General features: G+C 42.5%; 1 protein-coding gene across 14 annotated transcripts; it reads left to right on the forward strand.

The window, feature by feature from the left end:
* Window positions 1–10,406: 10,406 nt before the first annotated feature.
* On the forward strand, window positions 10,407–19,114 carry LOC123186456 (disease resistance protein RGA5). Of its 14 annotated transcripts, none has more exons than XR_006493649.1 (10): window positions 10,407–11,452; window positions 11,524–11,606; window positions 11,714–11,849; window positions 11,944–12,791; window positions 13,722–15,723; window positions 15,838–15,919; window positions 16,799–16,932; window positions 17,657–17,761; window positions 17,878–17,941; window positions 18,713–19,114. XR_006493649.1 is itself a non-coding variant. In XM_044598246.1 (7 exons), exons 4-6 carry the CDS (start codon window positions 11,962–11,964, stop codon window positions 15,877–15,879), a joined length of 2,874 nt encoding a protein of 957 aa, XP_044454181.1. In that variant the 5' UTR covers window positions 10,407–11,452; window positions 11,524–11,606; window positions 11,714–11,849; window positions 11,944–11,961; the 3' UTR covers window positions 15,880–15,919; window positions 16,799–17,149. The 14 variants fall into 14 exon arrangements, 7 of the variants coding, with proteins under 7 accessions (XP_044454181.1, XP_044454157.1, XP_044454165.1 ...); XR_006493648.1 differs by having other exon boundaries at window positions 15,838–15,904; XR_006493645.1 differs by having other exon boundaries at window positions 10,408–11,452; window positions 15,838–15,915.
* Window positions 19,115–20,054: the final 940 nt, after the last annotated feature.

The raw sequence follows: 20,054 nt of genomic DNA on the forward strand, positions 1-20,054 counted from the left end.
GTAAATATTATCAATATAAAAAAGAGAACGAACAAATGAAATAAAACACAACAGAATTTGGCATATTTTTGAATTTTAGTAAACACTGTTAGAAATAATATAGAAAAAAGAGATTTGATTTTAAATATTAGAAATATAAAAAAGAAAATAAATTTTGGAGTTAAGAAGTGAAAAACAAAGAGAATATAAAACAGAAACAAATTTAAGAATTTATAAAAGTTAATTATTTCAGCGCGGGTAAGGCTGCCCTGGGCCAACCCGCCCGAATTGGGCCCAAGGAAGAGCCGCGCAGGGCACAACACAGCGCACAGCCATGGGGTGGTGGGAGTTTAGTCCCACCCCGCCAAGCGAGAGAGCGCCGCACCGGTTTATATAACCGGCTGCGACTCCCCTCCCAAGCTCCTATCATATGCAGGCAGTACATTGCCTAACTCTCATCCCTCTACCCCGTGGGGCCTACTAGCAGCAGAGATATTCTGCACCACGGGGTTGCATCCTGGCCCATGAATGGCTAGGTTCCTAGTCGTATGCAGGCCGTGGTGTATGAATTTTCCTCTGGTAGGTGGGCATTTTTTTTGGCATATTGCCATGTGTTTTGATCTTCAAATCACATACTAAATTATACACATGCTCACTTGCATGCAATACACATTTTTTGCATATATGACAAGTTAATGTTTTGACCTTCAAATCACCTAATAAATTTTACACATGCTCACTTACATGTAATATACATGGCTATCAATGGGATTTCAAACAAAATGAGGCCGTGGTGTATGAATTCTCCTCCCACATGCATGCCATGGTCATGGTAGGGTGTGCATAAAGTTTGGGATCATTTGGTGGGACCGGCAAGGAAAACCTCTTTCAGACTTGCCCTCCGGCAGACCCAAATGGTCCGGCTTGTACATGGTGCATGTGGGGGCATGCATGAGATGACCCCAACTTTTGGGAGCATGTGGGCATGCCCAATGTGGCCCCCCAGGCAAGGTGTGCACGAATTCGGACACAAAACGTACGTTGCATCACGCCGGGGCAGTGTTCTAGGGTTTTTTAGACCACCTCCAAATCACCTCAACTTTTGCACACATGATCTCTTGGACAAACAAAGCTAGGTTTCCAAGGTTTTATATTTTTTGAGTTTTTTTAATTTATAATGACCTCTAGACTGACTGGTCAAAACATCGGTCTATACCTCAAGGGGGCATTGTAAAATATTTTCTTTCCAAATTTTCTTTCATATCCATGTTTATCACATGCGGGTCACCATGTACAAGAAAATTTGGGTGATTTGGAGGTGGTGGGAAAAATCACCTTTGTTCAAAAACTGGCTTGACCAAATGGCCTCTCCGGAATGCGGTAATTTTTTCGACCACCTCCACATCACCTCAATTTTGGCACACATGATCTCTTCCACAAACAAATCTAGGTTTCCAAGGTTTTATATTTTATTGAATTTTTTATTAATTTATAATGCCCTCTAGACTGACTGGTCAAAACATCGGTCTATACCTCAGGGGGGCATTGTAAAATATTCTTTTTCCAAATTTTCTTTCATAGCCATGGTTGGCACATGTGGGTCACCATGTACAATAAAATTTGGGTGATTTGGAGGTGGTGGGAAAAATCACCTTTGTTCAAAAATTGGCTTATGGCTCCTCCGGAATGCGGTGATTTTTTCGACCACCTCCAAATCACCTCAATTTTGGCACACATGATCTCTTGCACAAACAAAGCTAGGTTTCCAAGGTTTTATATTTTTTTGAATTTTTTTATTAATTTATAATGCCCTCTAGACTGACTGGTCAAAACATAGGTCTATACCTCAAGGGGGCATTGTAAAATATATTTTTTCTAATGCCCTCTTATATTTGTTTATAATGCCCTCTTATATTTTCTTTGAAATTTATAATGCCCTCTTATATTTTCTTTATATTTTCTTGAATTTTTTTATTTATAATGCCCTCTTATATTTGTTTATTTTTTAATGCCCTCTTATATTTGTTTATTTTTTTAATGCCCTCTTAGTTTTTTTTGAATTTTTTTATTTATAAAGCTAGGTTTCCAAGATGGCTAGGCTGGCCCATGCTTTTCCTTTTGTTTATTTTTTCCTTTTCCTTCTGTTTACATAAAAATTACCTGAGCAATCAAAAAATAAAATAAAAATTACATGACCCCTCAAATAATAACATACAAAAAATTCAAAAGGTATTTTTATCAAACACATCTTTTTGAATATATATTTTCTTTTCTTATAAATAAGTGACATTTTCAAAATTCTAATAAGTAGGGTAATATAACTTTATTTAAAAAATAAAGTACATCTTATTTCAAATTCCTTTTTGCACACATTATTTTTAACTAGTATTACATTACTCTTCTAAATTTACATTTTAATTCCTTCACACTTTGATGATGGAATATTTGCTCTGTTATTGCAACATAGGTTCAAATGATGGAACATTTGATCTTTTTGCTTATTCAAATTATTCATTGATGGAATGTGTGAGAATGAACAATTATCAGTAACTTTTTTTGACTGGGAATTATCAGTAACTTTACTAAACCCCATGTACTATAATTCACGACAGCCAATTTGGAACATTGCCAGATTCAATATTTGTTATGATTGGCACATGGGCACAGCATGTTGCACTTGCCCACAGCATAGAAAAGTGTTGCAGCATGTCTGAAGCAACACTGGAGCGCCATTTGTGATCATTGCACCATCGAAACAACAACTAAACATGAAGAAAGCATTCACCACCAATAAAGTTAAGGCCACACAAATATAGATAGCATTCTAGGTTACCACCACAGGTACCGGCCAGTTCACAACAGATCCAGTTCAGACACACAATACATTACATTACATCACATTAATAGAGCTAGTTTCCCACCAGTTCAGACCCAGATGCAGCTTTTCAAAAGTAAAACATCATCAAATATACTGATGATGAGTACGGCTTCCAGCTTCTGATGATCAGCATGATGTAGGACTAGATGTTAGGGTTTCTCAGGACCTTCAGGATGGCAAAATGCTGAGCCCTGATCTTGTAGTCATCACCGGAGATCGATGTAGCCCGACAATGTTCCATCAGACGTTCCAATAACCCAGACGTGGGCTTGGGCCTGCTGTAGTAGGGGCAGCGGAACTTTTCCATCCTCCAGTTGTGGTACATACCAGATCCTTGGGCCCTGATCTTCAACACCACCTTCTCTTCAAAGGACTCGACGTTCCCCTCGACCACATCATCTCCAGATTCATACTGCACACTTCAGTGACGACATTAATACATTATGCACTCAAATACTATAAACACTTAAGACTAACTCAATGCACAAATTGAAGGAAATATGCCCTAGAGGCAATAATAAAGTTATTATTTATTTCCTTATTTCATGATAAATGTTTATTATTCATGCTAGAATTGTATTAACCGGAAACATAATACTTGTGTGAATACATAGACAAACAGAGTGTCACTAGTATGCCTCTACTTGACTAGCTCATTGATCAAAGATGGTTATGTTTCCTAGCCATAGACATGAGTTGTCATTTGATTAACGGGATCACATCATTAGGAGAATGATGTGATTGACTTGACCCATTCCGTTAGCTTAGCAATTGATCGTTTAGTATGTTGTTATTGCTTTTTCATGACTTATACATGTTCCTATGACTATGAGATTATGCAACTCCCGTTTACCGGAGGAACACTTTGTGTGCTACCAAACGTCACAACGTAACTGGGTGATTATAAAGGTGCTCTACAGGTGTCTCCGAAGGTACTTGTTGGGTTGGCGTATTTCGAGATTAGGATTTGTCACTCCGATTGTCGGAGATGTATCTCTGGGCCCTCTCAGTAATGCACATCACTTAAGCCTTGCAAGCATTGCAACTAATGAGTTAGTTGCGAGATGATGTATTACGGAACGAGTAAAGAGACTTGCCGATAACGAGATTGAACTAGGTATTGAGATACTGACGATCGAATCTCGGGCAAGTAACATACCGATGACAAAGGGAACAACGTATGTTGTTATGCGGTCTGACCGATAAAGATCTTCGTAGAATATGTAGGAGCCAATATCGGCATCCAGGTCCCGCTATTGGTTATTGACAAGAGAGGTGTCTCGGTCATGTCTACATAGTTCTCGAACCCGTAGGGTCCGCACGCTTAACGTTCGTTGACGATATAGTACTATGAGTTATGTATGTTGGTGACCGAATGTTGTTGGAGTCCCGGATGAGATCACGGACATGACGAGGAGCTCCGGAATTGTCCGGAGGTAAAGATTCATATATTGGATGATATGGTTAGGCCAAGGGGTCAGGCCCATAGGGCTATAAGTCGGTGCAAAAGGAGTTTTGCGGAGGCCCGGGGGCCAAACGCCGGAGACCCTGGCGTCTGGCCCTGGGCCAGACACCGAGGCCGATGGCGTCTGGGCCAGACGCCAAGGTTTGTGGCATTTGGTCCTGGAGTCCGAGTGGGACTCTTGCCTTTCGGGCAAAACTGACTTTGAGGAGGCTTTTGCTCCAAGTTTCGACCCCAGGGCTCAACATATAAATAGAGGGGCAGGGCTAGCACCAAAGACACATCAAGAAACACCAAGCCGTGTGCCGGAAACCCCGTCCCCTCTAGTTTATCCTCCGTCATAGTTTTCGTAGTCCTTAGGCGAAGCCCTGCGAAGATTGTTCTTCACCAACACCGTCACCACGCCATCGTGCTGCCGGAACTCATCTACTACTTCGCCCCTCTTGCTGGATCGAGAAGGTGAGGACGTCATCGAGATGAACGTGTGCAGAACTCGGAGGTGCCGTGCTTTCGGTGCTTGGATCGGTCGGATCGTGAAGACGTATGACTACATCAACCGCGTTGATATAACGCTTCCGCGTACGGTCTACGAGGGTATGTAGACAACACTCTCCCCTCTCGTTGCTATGCATCACCATGATCTTGCGTGTGCGTAGGAATTTTTTTGAAATTACTACGTTCCCCAACACAAATAACATTTCAACTAGGCCTTACCTCATATGGCTCATCTTCATCACTGTCATATCGGTAGAACCCAGTGTTGTCCCACTTCCTTTTGTTGCCCACAAGATCCTCCTCCTCCTGCTATATTGTCAAACAAGCAAATCAATTACAATGAATTGAATTGCAGTTCAAAGAATGTCATTACAAACAAAATGTGAATGTGAACCACATTGGTATGTTGCAAGTGACCAATATTGTCAATATTTTTTCCAATGCAAAATAATTTTATATGAAACCTACAGATAAAGAAATAAAGCTACCTAAACAATTTGTTTTTGCATAATGATGGAAAGCTCCAATCTATTTGAAAAAGTGCACTAGTTACACATGGTATGTACATTTCAAGAACTAATTGATAGACTATATATTAAGCTATCTACATATTAAACCGTAGGGTTATCAACATACAAGTTCATTAGTATGTACATACAAATAAATGTTTTTCTTATAAATACAGAATCTAAGCAATGAATCAACAGACAAATGCTTTCCTTCACAAATGCTAATGAAAATCCAAGCTGGATTCTTGACATTCCCTGGATTAACCCAACACTTTTCTTTTCAGGGAATTCCCCCCCACAGTACTTAATGGAAACATATAGTATATTTTGTTGCTAGGATCCTGCCTTGGAATGTTTACTTCATAGTTATACAATGGTGACATCCCAGCTGCATATTTTTGTAATTCATCATAAGTATTTGCACAAGAGGAAAATCTCTGGTCAGGTTAATTTTATGAGGCTGGACAATAGGCCTGCCTACAACATTTGGTTTATAAAATTTTGCACAAGGACAATATTTCAAGGCCATGTTACTTTTTTTAGGTCACCCTTCTACAATTGTACAGTGAGTTATCTCTTAGCCCCCTAAATATAAAATTACATCCATTGCTACTAATTACAGAAGCCAACTACACATTTTAATATGCACAAATTACTGTTTTTCGGATAATGCAGCAAAGCTCCTACACAAACTAACATAATGCAGTAGTTAATTAGGTACAACTTCAACTATAAATGCATACATCTCCAACAAACATCTAAAATTTCATTACTTACCTAAATCAATTCATTGGCACATCAAAATTAATGCATTCCAAATCAAATATGTTTCCATCAAGTATCATTGAACCACAGATCGAATCAAATAATCATATATGTCTGCAGCATTGAACTAAAGATCTAATAATCATATATGGTCTATCTGACCTTAAATTCCCCCTTAAATAAGGTGTTCAACCTCATACTAATTAAAATCTAACAAGCAAAAATTCCACTACTAATCTAATAAGCATCTGAAAAAAACCATCCCTCAATCCGGCTACTTCTAACCTAATCTAATAATCATATGTGGTCCAACTTTCTTGCACGAATCAAATACAGAAAAACCCTAATGTAGAGAAAACCCTACATCCAACAAATCTAACCAAAGAAACTTCTGGCCACAAACCCTACAATCTAAAAACTACCAACTAAAAGTCATAAGCAGATACCTTCTGCTCCGCCTGCTCCTCGCCGGAGCCAGCCTCCATCTTCTACACCTCGTGCGCCTCGCCAGAGCCCGCCTCCACCTTCTGCGCCTCGCCGGAGATCGCCAGAGTGGGCGCATCTGGCTGGACTGCGCCGCTGCAGCCAGCCCCCGCCTTCTCTAGATCTGCAGCAGGGGGAGCACCGTGTTGGACGCCGGCACGTCCCCTCACAAAGGTGCCCGCAGCGACCTGCCGCGCCTGCTCCACCAGATCGGCGCCCCAATCGGGGCGCTCGCCTCCTGCGTCCGCCATGGCGATGGAGAGGATGCGGTGAGGGAGACAAGGAGGTTGGAGAAGAGAGGGAGTGGGGAGTGGGGAGTGGAGAGAGGGAGACGATGCGGCGGGGGAAATGGTGGGCGATGCGGCCGGAGGTGGTTGCCGTCCACATTTATATGATGGAACAGTTTTGGCAACTACCCGTGACACGTGCTGCCCCACGCGTGGGCGACTGCACGCGTGAACGAAAGGCCGCCGTATACAAATATGTATACGGCCGGGCATACGATCTAACCGGGCGGGGTCCGGGCCTCCTAGGGCTCCTCGACGGCTATACGCGGGGGCAACAAAGACGATCGTGCCCCTCGTTATGAACCGTTTTTCGTTCATCCTGGCCGTCGATGTGTTTTTCCACCTCGCGTTCAGCCCAAGGGGGAGCACCGGAGCAGAAACGCTCAAAGCCCATCCCAACCATCCATGGATTCAAATTTACATGTACCCAAATATAGCAGAAGGTACTCACGCTGCCCCGAAGTAATTAGTTGTGCACTTACGTATGTGTTTTTTTCTCTGACCTTATTGCTTTCTGCATGGATTTGATCTCTAAATCTCCCAAGGTGCTCATGATGACGATTTATTGGAATACAAGGAGAGGAGGTGAACTGATTTCTGAAGCAGAGCGACTCACATTATATCAGATGCTCCCTCGGTATGTAGTACATATTTGTCTATTATGTTCTCCATCTTTCTTTCCCCGTGTCTAGAGCCCAGCTTGTCATTCCATTGATCTACTACGCTCCATAGCCCAGTATCTGATCAGAAAAGTGAATGTGTAAGCATATCTCTGTAGCATATCTGACAGGGGATGCTATTTTAGGTGACAAGTACCCCAGGTTATACAATTTATGTTTATGTAAGCATATCTCTGTAGCTAGAGTGCTTGGCACTAATTTCACTGCTCTAAAATTTAGAAGGAATATATATGGTGTGAAACTGCTGTTCTATGGCGTCAATTGCTCGCTGATTGTGAAGGTTTTGGTTTCTAGATGGCTTTTAGAGAAAAATGGTTATTTTCTGTGCATCCTATTTATATATAGTTTTGAAAGCTCAACAGGTAATATGACCTTCTAGAAAATTTCAGTATGTAAAAGTTCCACATATGATCAACACGTTCATGTGGTTAGAATTCAGAAATGTCTTAACTAGAATAATCTGAATTATAGAGGTAGTGTTGTATAGGAAATAATCTCCGAAAAAGGGTTTCCCCCCGCTTTATATTATAAAGCAGCCATCACCTATCACACTGCTGTTGTACAGGAAATAATCTTTTTTACAGTAGAAAACAGTCAGCGGATCATATCTCTTGTTTAAGTTTTCGGTTGCCTGTTATATTTTGAACACTGGGCGGTGTGCTTTTGGCTTTGCTTCAATTCCTGTTAGCATGGAGGGACTTGTTGTGATTTGAGTGATGAATTTCAGGGGTAAAGTTAGGAATCTGGTTTCTGCTGGGGTGGCGGAAGTTATTTGGTATGTTTGGAAGAAAAAAAAGAATGATGCTTGCATCAGAAATATTTTTCCCATGGATCCCAACAGTTTAGTTGGTAAAGTTTCATATTCAATGTATTATTGATCTAGCTGAGGGCAAAGTATTCCTATGGTTAACATTCAGAAATAGTATCTTAACCAGAGGAAATCTGAATCTTATAGTTAGCGTGGTACAGGGAAATTGTCTTCTGTTGGAGTAGAACGGAGTCGTCTGCACAATATCTTCTTTGAGTGTCAGGTTGCTTGCCATATATAGAACAATGTGCAGTGTTTTGTTGTTACCTCAGAAAATGTTTACTACCGTAGTTCTACCAACATGTTTCTGTTACACACAAATGAAAATAACTCTGATTACTGTACTCGATGTTTTACCTGGTATGGTATAAAAAAGACTCAACTTTGTCTGTTGACTTCATCTGTGCTCTCTCTCTCTCTGGTTCGTCTGTCTATCAACCGTCTCCACCGACCACCACTCAAAATGACAAGCCGCCGTTCCGCCGTCTCCATGGAATGGACCTCGCCGCCTCCAGGTCCGAAAGGAGGCTGCAGAAGGCCACTACGACCACCCCAAGGAGGTGACTGCATCCTCCGCCCTCGGCTTCCAATGCCGTTACCATCATCTCCTCGGCGGCTCTTCCAAGCTGAGGCTGCATCGATCTGCTATTCCTGTGCATCAAGAAGCATACCCTGAACCTCGCTGCTGTGATCCGCCTCCTTCCATTAATCCTCTCTCTCAGTGGTGATGTCTCAGTCACCGCACGGAAGGTGTTTGACAAAATGACCAGGTAAGGTAAGAGTGGATTTCACAGTTCGAGTACTCTGTGTTTTCCTTTCTATCTGTAATGCGAGTCTTAACCTTTCCAAGTCCTCAGTGAGTGGCAGCGCCGAGGCGGCTCCACCATCATGGCGCGAGCAGCTGCAGCTACACATGATGTCTGGTGTGCCGATGCTGCCACAGTAGTGCTGGGGGACGACGCCCCAGCCTGTTACAAGAAATGGAGGCTGCTTTATGAACGAAATGCACATGGGAGAAGAGAGACTGCGGCCGACCAAAACAATGACACTATTGGCAGGTTCGTAACTACTTGCTTGCCTTCACTCTCTTATTATTTCTTCGTGTGTAGATTAATGTAGTTTGTCGATGCATAGTTTGTAGCATGTCCGGCTCCTCCCCACCACCCGTAGAGTGCACCCGCTGCTCTGTCCTGCCTCGACCGTCGGCGCCGCCGACCCCTTCCTATAGCGTTAGCGTTGCTCACGTCCACCTCAAGGCACTGCCTCCATCCATGTCCACCCCATGACCTCTGCCACGGCACCAGCAGCCGGATTTGGAACCACGACAGCTACCCGATCTGTAACTTCAGTGTTAAGCAAGATCGATTTGGTCTTGCACTTTCAGCTACTAGCACTTTAGATACACGTATCTGCTGAAGGAAGATGTTATAGCGTTCAGGCATGATGGTATATGGTATAGTTCCTCACATTTCGACAGCTGGTTTCGTTTCACATTACATCATAAGCAGCAACGTCCAGTAATATATGCAGTAGTGATGATTCTCACCTGTACCTGCAGTATTATTAGCACACAAGACATGAATGTATTGTCTAAGACAAAAACAGAGAATGATTGCTCAACTTTGAAGACAAGATTTCAAGTTGGGAACTGAAACTATATGGTTATTGTTACAGTTTAGCGTGTGCTCATGATCGCTCAATATTGCAGGCAAGGTTTCAGGTTCTGAACTTCCAAACCATGATTTAAGCTCTATTTCCATTCACTGAACTGGTTATATTGGGTGTCTGTGGTGGGGATTTGTTGGTTCTTCACGTTCATGATTCTTGTGCTACCTTCAAATCAATATGGTGCAGAATTTTGTGTTCTGATGCATGCTGCCCAAAAGTTCTTTTGATATTTTGTCAAATAAAAAGTGCTAAACTTGTGACCAATTTTTTTTGCCTCATGAGGTGAGCTCAGATGTCCCTCTCAAGATTTAGATAGGCAACCTAATGCATGAGCTCAGATGTTCCTCTGAAAGCCCAACATTGTGTTGCATGTGTAGTTAACTGATATGCTGATTACTCTAGCTAGTATAGTGTTTTGGTTTAGCAACTCTAGTTGATTCGTGGTCTGATCTACAGCAGATTCTACACATCGATTGACGTTCTTTACCATTTAGCAACTTAACTTAAGCTAGCCGTTTTGGATTGATGGCTGATATGAGTATGTGCTATGAGGAATACTCGTTGATTTGTGAACAATCTGAATCATGGCTGATATAAATTCAAATTCAGTGTGTTATTACTTTGTTGTGACTGTTTGTTGCAGCATGGTTCTGTTATACATAAATGGTTGCTCTGAAACCAAATTAGGAGCATTTCAAAATTATGGCTGCTATGAATTAAAAAGGGCTCCACAAGCTTTCCCTAGTAGTAGTACTCAAAGGCAATGAATATTTACTGCCAAACCGATAATTCTCAAACTGAGCGGAGGGGCTCAATTCTTTACCAGCTGCAAAGAGGAACGCTAGTGAGTATAATTACTACTCCCTCTATCCCAAAATATAAGAACGTTTTTTACATTACACTAGTGTTAAAAACATTCTTATATTTTGGGACAGAGGGAGTAGTACAGTAGTGTCATGAAGTCTCTGGCAGGTGCACGTATACAGTAGTACAAGTATGCCGGAGTAATTATTGTATCTGAATCCGTGTCTCAGCTGTATGACCTACTGCACTGAATAATTACATGAGCCAAAAACAGTACCGTTGGGAGGGATAAGATCCGTCTGCCAGAGACTTGGTGCATCTTCTAGCGCTTTGCCATGATGATGCCGTCCACCCACCCAAAGCGAAAGCACTGCTTTCCTTTCTTCTGTACCTTGTCCCACATCCAACGCATCGACCACTGAGCAAACACATGAGCCAAAGGCATTACGTACTATTCCGAGGCGGGATTCCTATCTTGACTGCTCTTGTTGGTCTTCCTCTGCTCCTCCGCCTCTCATTCTCATCTCCTCCTCTCCTCCATTGCGTCGCGTTGCCTGGAAAAGATCCGCGTCCAACCTCCACTGAGTGCTCGCCCCTGCCAACTCACTGCCGGGAGACCTTGACGGCCGCGGAGGTATGTTTCCTGTCGATTTCTTTCCCGCTGAAGTAGCAATGCATGGATCTAAAAACTGATTACTTCTCCAGCATTTGTGTTGGGTGGCAGTGAAAAACTTGCTAGCAAGAACCATGGAGTTTCCAATCATTCAGAGCTGACCGCTGACCTGGATGTAACTTCTCTCACCTTTCTTGCTGTTCTGCTCTACTCAAATTTTTCACATCCACAGCTTTTTGTTAATCTGCTGGTTTGCTAGATTATAAATTCTTCCTCTTCCAGATCGGGAGCAGTGAGCCAGTGACGCATCTGGACTCTGGTGCGCCGCCGCCGCTTCCGCTTCCGCTTCTGCTTCCTTGTCCCCTCCTATCGACGAGGGCGCCCCCGCTGTGTTCTGCTCTCCGGTGAAGCACCAAAGGTGAGCTTGGTCCAAATCTAGCTAAGTTTGGGCTTGGCGACTAGGTTCTAGAGCTTGGATTGCATTACAGCTCCTTACATTCATTGATTTGCAGTTTTCCAGCTGATTGGGCATGGAGGTCGTCACGGGTGCCATGGGCAGCCTGCTCCCCAAGCTGGGCCAGCTGCTCATGGATGAGTACAACCTGCTCAAGCGCGTCAAGAAAGACGTCCGATTTCTGTCCATGGAGCTTGAGAGCATGCATGCTGCCCTCATCAAGGTTGGTGCCATGCCGCGGGACCAGCTCGACACGCAAGTCAAGCTCTGGGCCGATGAAGTCAGAGAGCTCTCCTACAACATGGAGGATGTCGTCGACAAGTTCCTCGTACGCGTTGAAGGTATTCAGCAGCCTAACGACAACACCGGCAAATTCAAGGAGCTCAAGAACAAGATGGTCAGATTGTTCAAGAAAGGCAAGAATCACCATCGGATAGCTGACGCCGTCAAGGAAATCAAGGAGCAACTCCAGGAGGTGGCTGCTAGGCGTGGCAGGAACAAGCTCGATGGTATTGCTTTTAATCCCACAGAAGCAATTGCTATCGATCCTCGGCTTCGGGCATTGTACACAGAAGCGACAGAGCTGGTGGGCATTTATGGAAAGAGAGATGAAGACCTCTTAAGTTTGCTCTCCATTGAGGGTGACGATGCATCTAACAAGAAACTGAAGAAGATCTCCATTGTTGGATTTGGAGGGTTGGGAAAGACCACTCTTGCTAGAGCAGTATATGACAAGATTAAAGGTGATTTTGATTGTCGGACATTTGTCCCCGTCGGTCAGAACCCTGATGTCAAGAAGGTTTTCAGGGATATCCTTATTGATCTCGGAAAATCCCACTCAGATGTTGTCATGTTGGATGAAAGGCAGCTTATCAACAAGCTTCATGAATTCCTCGAGAACAAGAGGTATGCATCACTTGCAGCAAAAATGATACTACTATGATACTATGTCCGTTTCCTATGCTAGTTGTCCAACTAATGATGTACAAATACATTGTAACCATCACACAGAAGGACGGTTCAGAATAGTTTTTCATTGAGGTCAGTAAACCGCAAAGGTTATAGGTACTGTATGAGTATATATGTTTGATCCCCCCTCCTTTATCTGAAGAAATAGTAAAATACTTCTCATTGCAGTAATTATAGTGGCTTAAATTTATTGCCATTGGTCTAAGAAATTCATCTCAGCGTTGTAGATTTCATCAAAGATATAAATAATGAGCATAATAACAGTTGTACCAAATAATACACCAAAATGGTGCATCGTTCACCAAAGGCTACTCTTTTGCTCTTAATACCCCAGGAAGTTAAATTCGCTCTTCGATATCACGTCATATTTCCCCTTTTCGCCTTGTTTAGAAACTTACTATCAGCAGAATACAATCAAAAGGATAATGTCATTTAAAATTTGAGTCTCCGAGAGGTTCATCAGCGGCCATACAGTATATTGGTGGGCAAATCAGTGCTCCGATCTTTCCAATAGACCTACCTACAATTGTAATATTTGAAATGTTGTACTCCCTCCGATACAAAATAAGTGTCGTGGTTTTAGTTCAAACATTTATTTTGGATCAGATGGAGTATCTATGTCACTGATGCAGCAATTTGCTCTTCGTGTTCTACTCCCTTGAATCTTAAATTTGTATTCATTTTATTCATCATCTGATTGTAATGCACAGTTATTAAGATCAGATTGTCGAGATTGAGACGCCTGATTCTTATTAGTTTGTTTCTGAATATGTGCACTTATAGATGTATAGTTCCACCCATATATTCATATGGCCCTCAGCTTTGTGATGTGTATAGACCTTACACTGATACTCTCAACTAATGTAGGTATCTGGTCATAATTGATGATATATGGGATGAAAAATTGTGGGAAGGCATCAACTTGGCTTTCTCTAACAGGAATAATCTAGGCAGTCGGCTAATCACCACAACCCGCATTGTTAGTGTCTCCAATTCATGTTGCTCGTCGGCTAATGATTCGATTTATCAAATGAAACCTCTTTCTACTGATGATTCCAGAAGGCTCTTCAATAAGAGAATATTTCCCGACAAGAGTGGATGTCCAAATGAATTTGAACAAGTGTCCAAAGATATATTGAAAAAATGTGGTGGAGTACCACTGGCCATCATTACTATTGCTAGTGCTTTGGCTAGTGGCCAGAAGGTGAAACCAAAGCATGAGTGGGATATTATGCTCCAGTCCCTTGGCTCCGGACTAACAAAAGATAACAGTTTGGTTGAGATGCGGAGAATACTATGTTTCAGCTATTATAATCTGCCGTCTCATCTGAAAACTTGTCTACTTTACCTATGTATATATCCAGAAGATAGCACAATTGATAGAGATGGACTGATATGGAAGTGGGTGGCCGAAGGATTTATCCACCATGGAGATCAAGGGACTAGCCTGTTTTTGCTTGGATTAAATTACTTCAACCAGCTCATTAATAGAAGTATGATCCAGCCAATATATGATAGTTTAGGCCAGGTATATGCTTGTCGTGTGCATGATATGGTTCTGGACCTTATCTGCAGCTTGTCACATGAAGCAAAGTTTGTTAATGTATTGCATGGCACTGGGAATAGCATATCTTCACAAAGTAATGTCCGCCGTCTGTCCCTTCAGAATAAAGTGGAAGATCATCAAGCCAAGCCTCTCACAAATATCATGAGTATGTCACGAGTGAGGTCAATTACTATCTTTCCACCTGTTGTTAGTATGATGCCAAGTCTGTCAATGTTTGAAGTTCTGCGTGTACTTGATCTGTCGGATTGTAATCTGGGAGAAAGTAGCAGCCTGCAGCTTAACCTCAAGGGTGTTGGACATTTAATCCACCTAAGGTACCTTGGTCTAGCAGGTACTCAAATTAGTGAACTCTCGACTGAGATAGGAAACCTGCAATTTTTGGAGGTGTTGGATCTTGCAAGGAATCGTACGCTAGATGAATTGCCTTCCACTCTTTTTAAATTGAGAAGATTAATCTACCTAAATGTTTATCTCAGTGAGGTGGTTCCAACTCCTGGTGTGTTGCAGAATCTTACATCCATTGAAGTGTTCAGGGGGCTCTTGGTCTCTCTGAACATCATTGCACAAGAGCTTGGCAACTTGGCAAGGCTGAGGGAGCTTCAGATTCGCTTCAAGGATGGTAGTTTGGATTTGTATGAAGGTTTCGTGAAGTCTCTGTGCAACCTACATCACATCGAAATTCTAATTATTGGTAACAATTCGGAAGAAACATCTTTTGAACTGATGGATCTCTTGGGAGAACGCTGGGTGCCTCCTGTACATCTCCGCAAATTTGTGTCTTCCATGCCCAGCCAACTCTCTGCACTGCGAGGGTGGATAAAGAGAGACCCCTCTCATCTCTCGAACCTCTCTGAGTTAATCCTTATGCGAGTGAAGGAAGTGCAGCAGGAGGACATGGAAATCATTGGGGGTTTGCTGTCCCTTTGCCGGCTCCGCATAAAGATCACCCACCAAACACAATGGCTGCTAGTTATCCCTGCAGATGGGTTCCGCTGTATGGTAGACTTTAAGCTGGATTGTGGATCAGCAGCGCAGATAATGTTTGAATCAGGTGCTTTGCCCAGGGTGGAAGAAGTTTGGTTCAGTCTGGGCGTGCGGGTGGCGAAAGAGGATGGTAACTATGGTTTCGACTTGGGCCTGCAGGGGAACCTGCTCTCCATTCGGCGGCATGTTATTGTTTTTCTGTATCCTGGTGGAGCGAGGGTTGGGGAGGCAAAGGAAGCCAAGGCTGCAGTGAGGCACGCACTTGAAGCCCGTCCCAACCATCCCCCGATTATAATTGATATGGTCCCACTTATAGCAGTAGGTACTCATGTCGCACCAAACTAACTACTTGTGAATTTACGTATGTGTTTTCTGAATGACGGACTGACCTCATTACTTTCTGTATGGATTTTGATCTCTAAATCTCCCAAGGTGCGCATGATGATGATATGTGTGAGGAGAACTGATTTATGACGCAGAGAGATTCACAGTGCATCAGGTGTGCTCTTGGTATGTACGTATTTTGTGATCATGTTTTCCACTACCTTTCTTTCTCCATCTCTAGAGCTCAGCTTGTGGCTACATTTGAGAAAAGTAAAGTTGGCAGAGTAGTCTGATAATTGCTCAATCTCATTTTTGGCAAGTGCTGATGAAAGCTAATGACTTTAGGATGTTTATGCAATCTTGTAGAAGGATAGCTGGTAGTGGGGGAGAGATGTAGATTTTGGGAAGATTTGGTGATAGGGGATGTTGATTTTAGCTGTCAAGTGACAAGTACTCCATGTTATACAATCTGTTTTTATGTAAGCATATCTCTGTAGCTCCCGAGTTCTAGCACTAATTTAACTCTCTAAAATTTAGAAGGTGCCTACTGATGTGAAGGTTTTAGTCTGAGAAATAAGCAAGATTTTTGGATAGGGGTATTTTCTGTTCATTCTATGTGTATAGCTCCCGAAGTTCACAAATGAAACGATCCTGCAGAAAATTTTGGTATGTAAAAGTTCTACTTAATTAAGATCAAATTATTACTGTGGTTAGCATTCAGAAATAGTATCTTAACCAGAGATAATCTGAATCATGGAAGTGGTGTGGTACAGGAAAATTGTTTCCTTTTCCAGTAGAAAAGAGTCAGGGGATCATATATTTTTTAAGTGTTCAGTTGCTCGTTATATTTGGAACACCTGTGGTTTCGATACAGTTACTGACTTCCTGTTAGCATGGAGGGTAGGAATCTGGTTACTGTAGGGGTAGCGGCTGTTATTTGGTCTATTTGAAGAACGAGGAGTGATAATTGGTTGAAAAATATTTTTCCTATGGATCCCAGCTATGTAGGTTGCAAAGTTAAATATTGGATGTTTCTAGCTTACAGAGAAAAGAATTGCACGATGTGCAGGTAGCAGGGGCGCTGGGTTACTGCTGGTGGCATCCGAGAGCTGAAGGATGGCATCTGAGAAATTGTGTGATGAGCTTCTTTTGAATGGCACTCAGCTTGCAGAAAGAGATATTGCTTGGTTTCGTAACGAATAAGTAAGGGTGTTGGGGTGACATGCTGCTCTGCTCTTGTTTTTATAAACTGGACCGGACAAATTTGCTGCTCTGTTTTGCATGTTTGTACATGGGAGGCTAGCCCATGACATGCTGGTGTTTTTTGTTTTTAAGTTGAACCGGACAAACCAGAGGTTGTATTATCAGTTTCGTGATGAATGAAATAGGGGGGCTCACCTGAGCTCCTTAATTCGAACAATTTTGTTACATACAAATGGAAGGTGTACTTCCAACAAACAGCTAGTAGTATTTCCAACTAACAAGCATGTGTACCCCATGGTAGCAAACTATTTTCGTATTTTTAAAAGTGTCTTCGCAAAACCAAATGAAGCCTAAATCCGACAGTGGCGGAAAGGACCTAGAACGAAAAGGGCTATATATGTTTGTACAGAGAGTGGCAGAGCACAAAAACTTCAAATTCTGAACCATATGTACTATTGAGTGAATTATATATGTATGCCACCAAATTGGAAACTATTGTTAAACTGTGAGCTGGCAACAATGCCTTTGTTGTAAACTGTAAATGTGGCCTTTGTTGCGAACCTGTAAAATGCAAAGAAGAATGGCTTTGCACGGTATAAACTGTAAAACAACAAGATTTCGGTGTGGATTATATTTGCTAGAGATCACGGTTGATGAGCTAAGTGAAATTTAGGGGAAGAAAATTGGGAAGATTCAGAGAAATTTACTTATATACATCTTGCAGGGGGTGCAGGCAGATTCAGAGAAGGACCTCACCAGGTCGGCTTGCCGCTGCTAGCTACGTCGCCTCGCGGAGCACTGGGCGCGGCGGCTGCTCCGCTTCTCAATGGTGCGTTACATGCCTTCGTTTTTTTTTCTCTGAGAAACAGTGCTGCGACTTGTGAGTGTGACATGAGCTTCGCTGGGCTGACGTGTGCGTTCTACTTGCTCATTGCCGGTCAGCAGTTGTGGGCTGGGCTCGACGTAAATTTATTTCTTGCTCCAACATTGGGCAGGTCGCGACCCACAGGTTGGCTTTGCTATAGCTCTGCCAATGTATACAGATATCATAAATGTCCATATAGTACTAAGCAATGTTGTATTGTACTCCCTCCGTTCCTAAATACAAGTCTTTGTACAGAGATCACTATGAACCACATACGGATGTATATAGATGCATTTTATAGTGTAGATTCGTTCATTTTGCTCCGTATGTAGTCCATAGTGGAATCTCTACAAAGACATATATTTAGGAACGGAGGGAGTACTACCTAATATGAATATGTTTTTCAATTCAGTGTGTTCCAAATTGCAAATACTGCTATGAATGCAAAACCAAAATATAGAACATAGGAAATACCCCTTTTATATATAAAGGACATGTCCTATTTTTTCTCACATTGTATCAGAACTTACTTAGTTACATCATCTCAACCTGGTATTATCAAATTTGTAATGATTTGATTTCATGACATCACAATTTTAACTGCCACATGTTTATTTCTAAACTAGCATCTATTTACAAGAATAACCTAGGTCACTTTTAGACTAAATAACTGCGGAAGAAGCAATAGGTGTGCGGTAGACGCAACGCGGGAGCCAATAGGGGCATGAAGATTTCACAAGTGATGGATACATTGACTAGCTCAGCTTGTTACCGACATCGCCTAGTATTACACACCCCCCTTTTTTTTAGAAAAAGGCCTCAATCTGTTAATCAAACCAGTAGTACAGTCACAACCAGAATATTAAGAAAATCATCGAGGTCCATAGATCTGATCGTATGCTTCCTTCCGAGCAGGGCCAAGGTACGCTATCGGGTGCTAAACACGCAGTGGAGGGCGCAACTATGTGTCGCTTATGAGCAGTGCTACACGGACGATGGCTTTCTGCACGATTTATGCACGATGGACAAAAGCAACCGTTGGATTGTATTGTCTTACAAATCTGCACTGTCCAAGGAATGCATCGTCCAGGAATCGTGCATGCACAATCGTGTGCAGAGTAGTTTCGGTCGCTTATTGCCAGACCAAACTAGGTCTCACCTCAAGCGCATGTGACAATGGGCTGGCCTACTAACCACATGGTCCCGTCATGCTAATGTCACCTGTGTTTTATTTTCATTTTTACTTTTGTTTATATTTTCAAAAACACTAATACATATATTATGAAAAAATATTTAGTTAATTTTGTTTAGCAAAAATGCAGAATCAAAAACTGTAAAAGAAGAGTCAAAACATATTCACCCAACTTTTAAAAACTGTTAGTACCATTCAAAAAATATATGTGACATTTAAATGGTCACACATTTCAAGAATGCACGTGACATTTTTTAAAAAACTATACAACGTAAAAAAGTATTCATGTAATTCACAAAAATGTTATATGCCAAGATGTTCTTCGAGTCTCCCAATGTGGCACCCTTGGCACCTGCGGTCGAGACCTCTTTCCCCGGTGTGGTGAAGGTGGTCCATGGACCGTTGACCGAGGCGCAGATTATTCAGCAGTTGAGGGAGCTCGCTCCGGGTAACTTTCAGTGGTCATTGCTCAAGCTCAATGATACATCCTACAAAGTAGATTTCCCATCTAAGGAGGATCAGCTGAGAATCCTCAAGTTCAGTATGAGCAGGGTCACGGGCACTAGTTTTGTGTTGCAGTTCGATGAGTGGAAAAAGAAGGAGCCGCAGGGCACGCCGTTAACTCAGATTTGGGTTCGTTTTTCCGGGGCGCCGTCTGATCCCCTGGACAGCTTTTTGGTGACGTGGAGCCTGGGTTCTTTGATTGGCAAGACTGAGCAGGTGGATATGCCGTTCACTCGGGCTAACGGGGTGGCGCAATTACTTGTCAGTGTTGCTAACATTGAGTTCTTGCCGGACGTGGTGCCTTGGACTTATGAAGGTGTTCTGTATCAGTTAGATGTCGAGTATGAGGATCCTAACCTGTTCGATGATTTTGAGGATGATAATCCCATGGACACTTCTGAGGGAGGTGGTGCTCCGGGGAACCAGGATGATTCGGCTAAGGGTGATGATGATAAGGCCAAGGGGCCTTCGGGCCCGTCTGATTCCAGTGACATTGCTCCTGCTCGGTCAACTAGTGCGGTTCCGACGAGCACCTTGCAGCTTGGTTCCTTGGGGCCGTTC

Source organism: Triticum aestivum, chromosome 1A, assembly GCF_018294505.1.
Source record: "Triticum aestivum cultivar Chinese Spring chromosome 1A, IWGSC CS RefSeq v2.1, whole genome shotgun sequence".
Lineage (NCBI taxonomy): Eukaryota > Viridiplantae > Streptophyta > Magnoliopsida > Poales > Poaceae > Triticum > Triticum aestivum.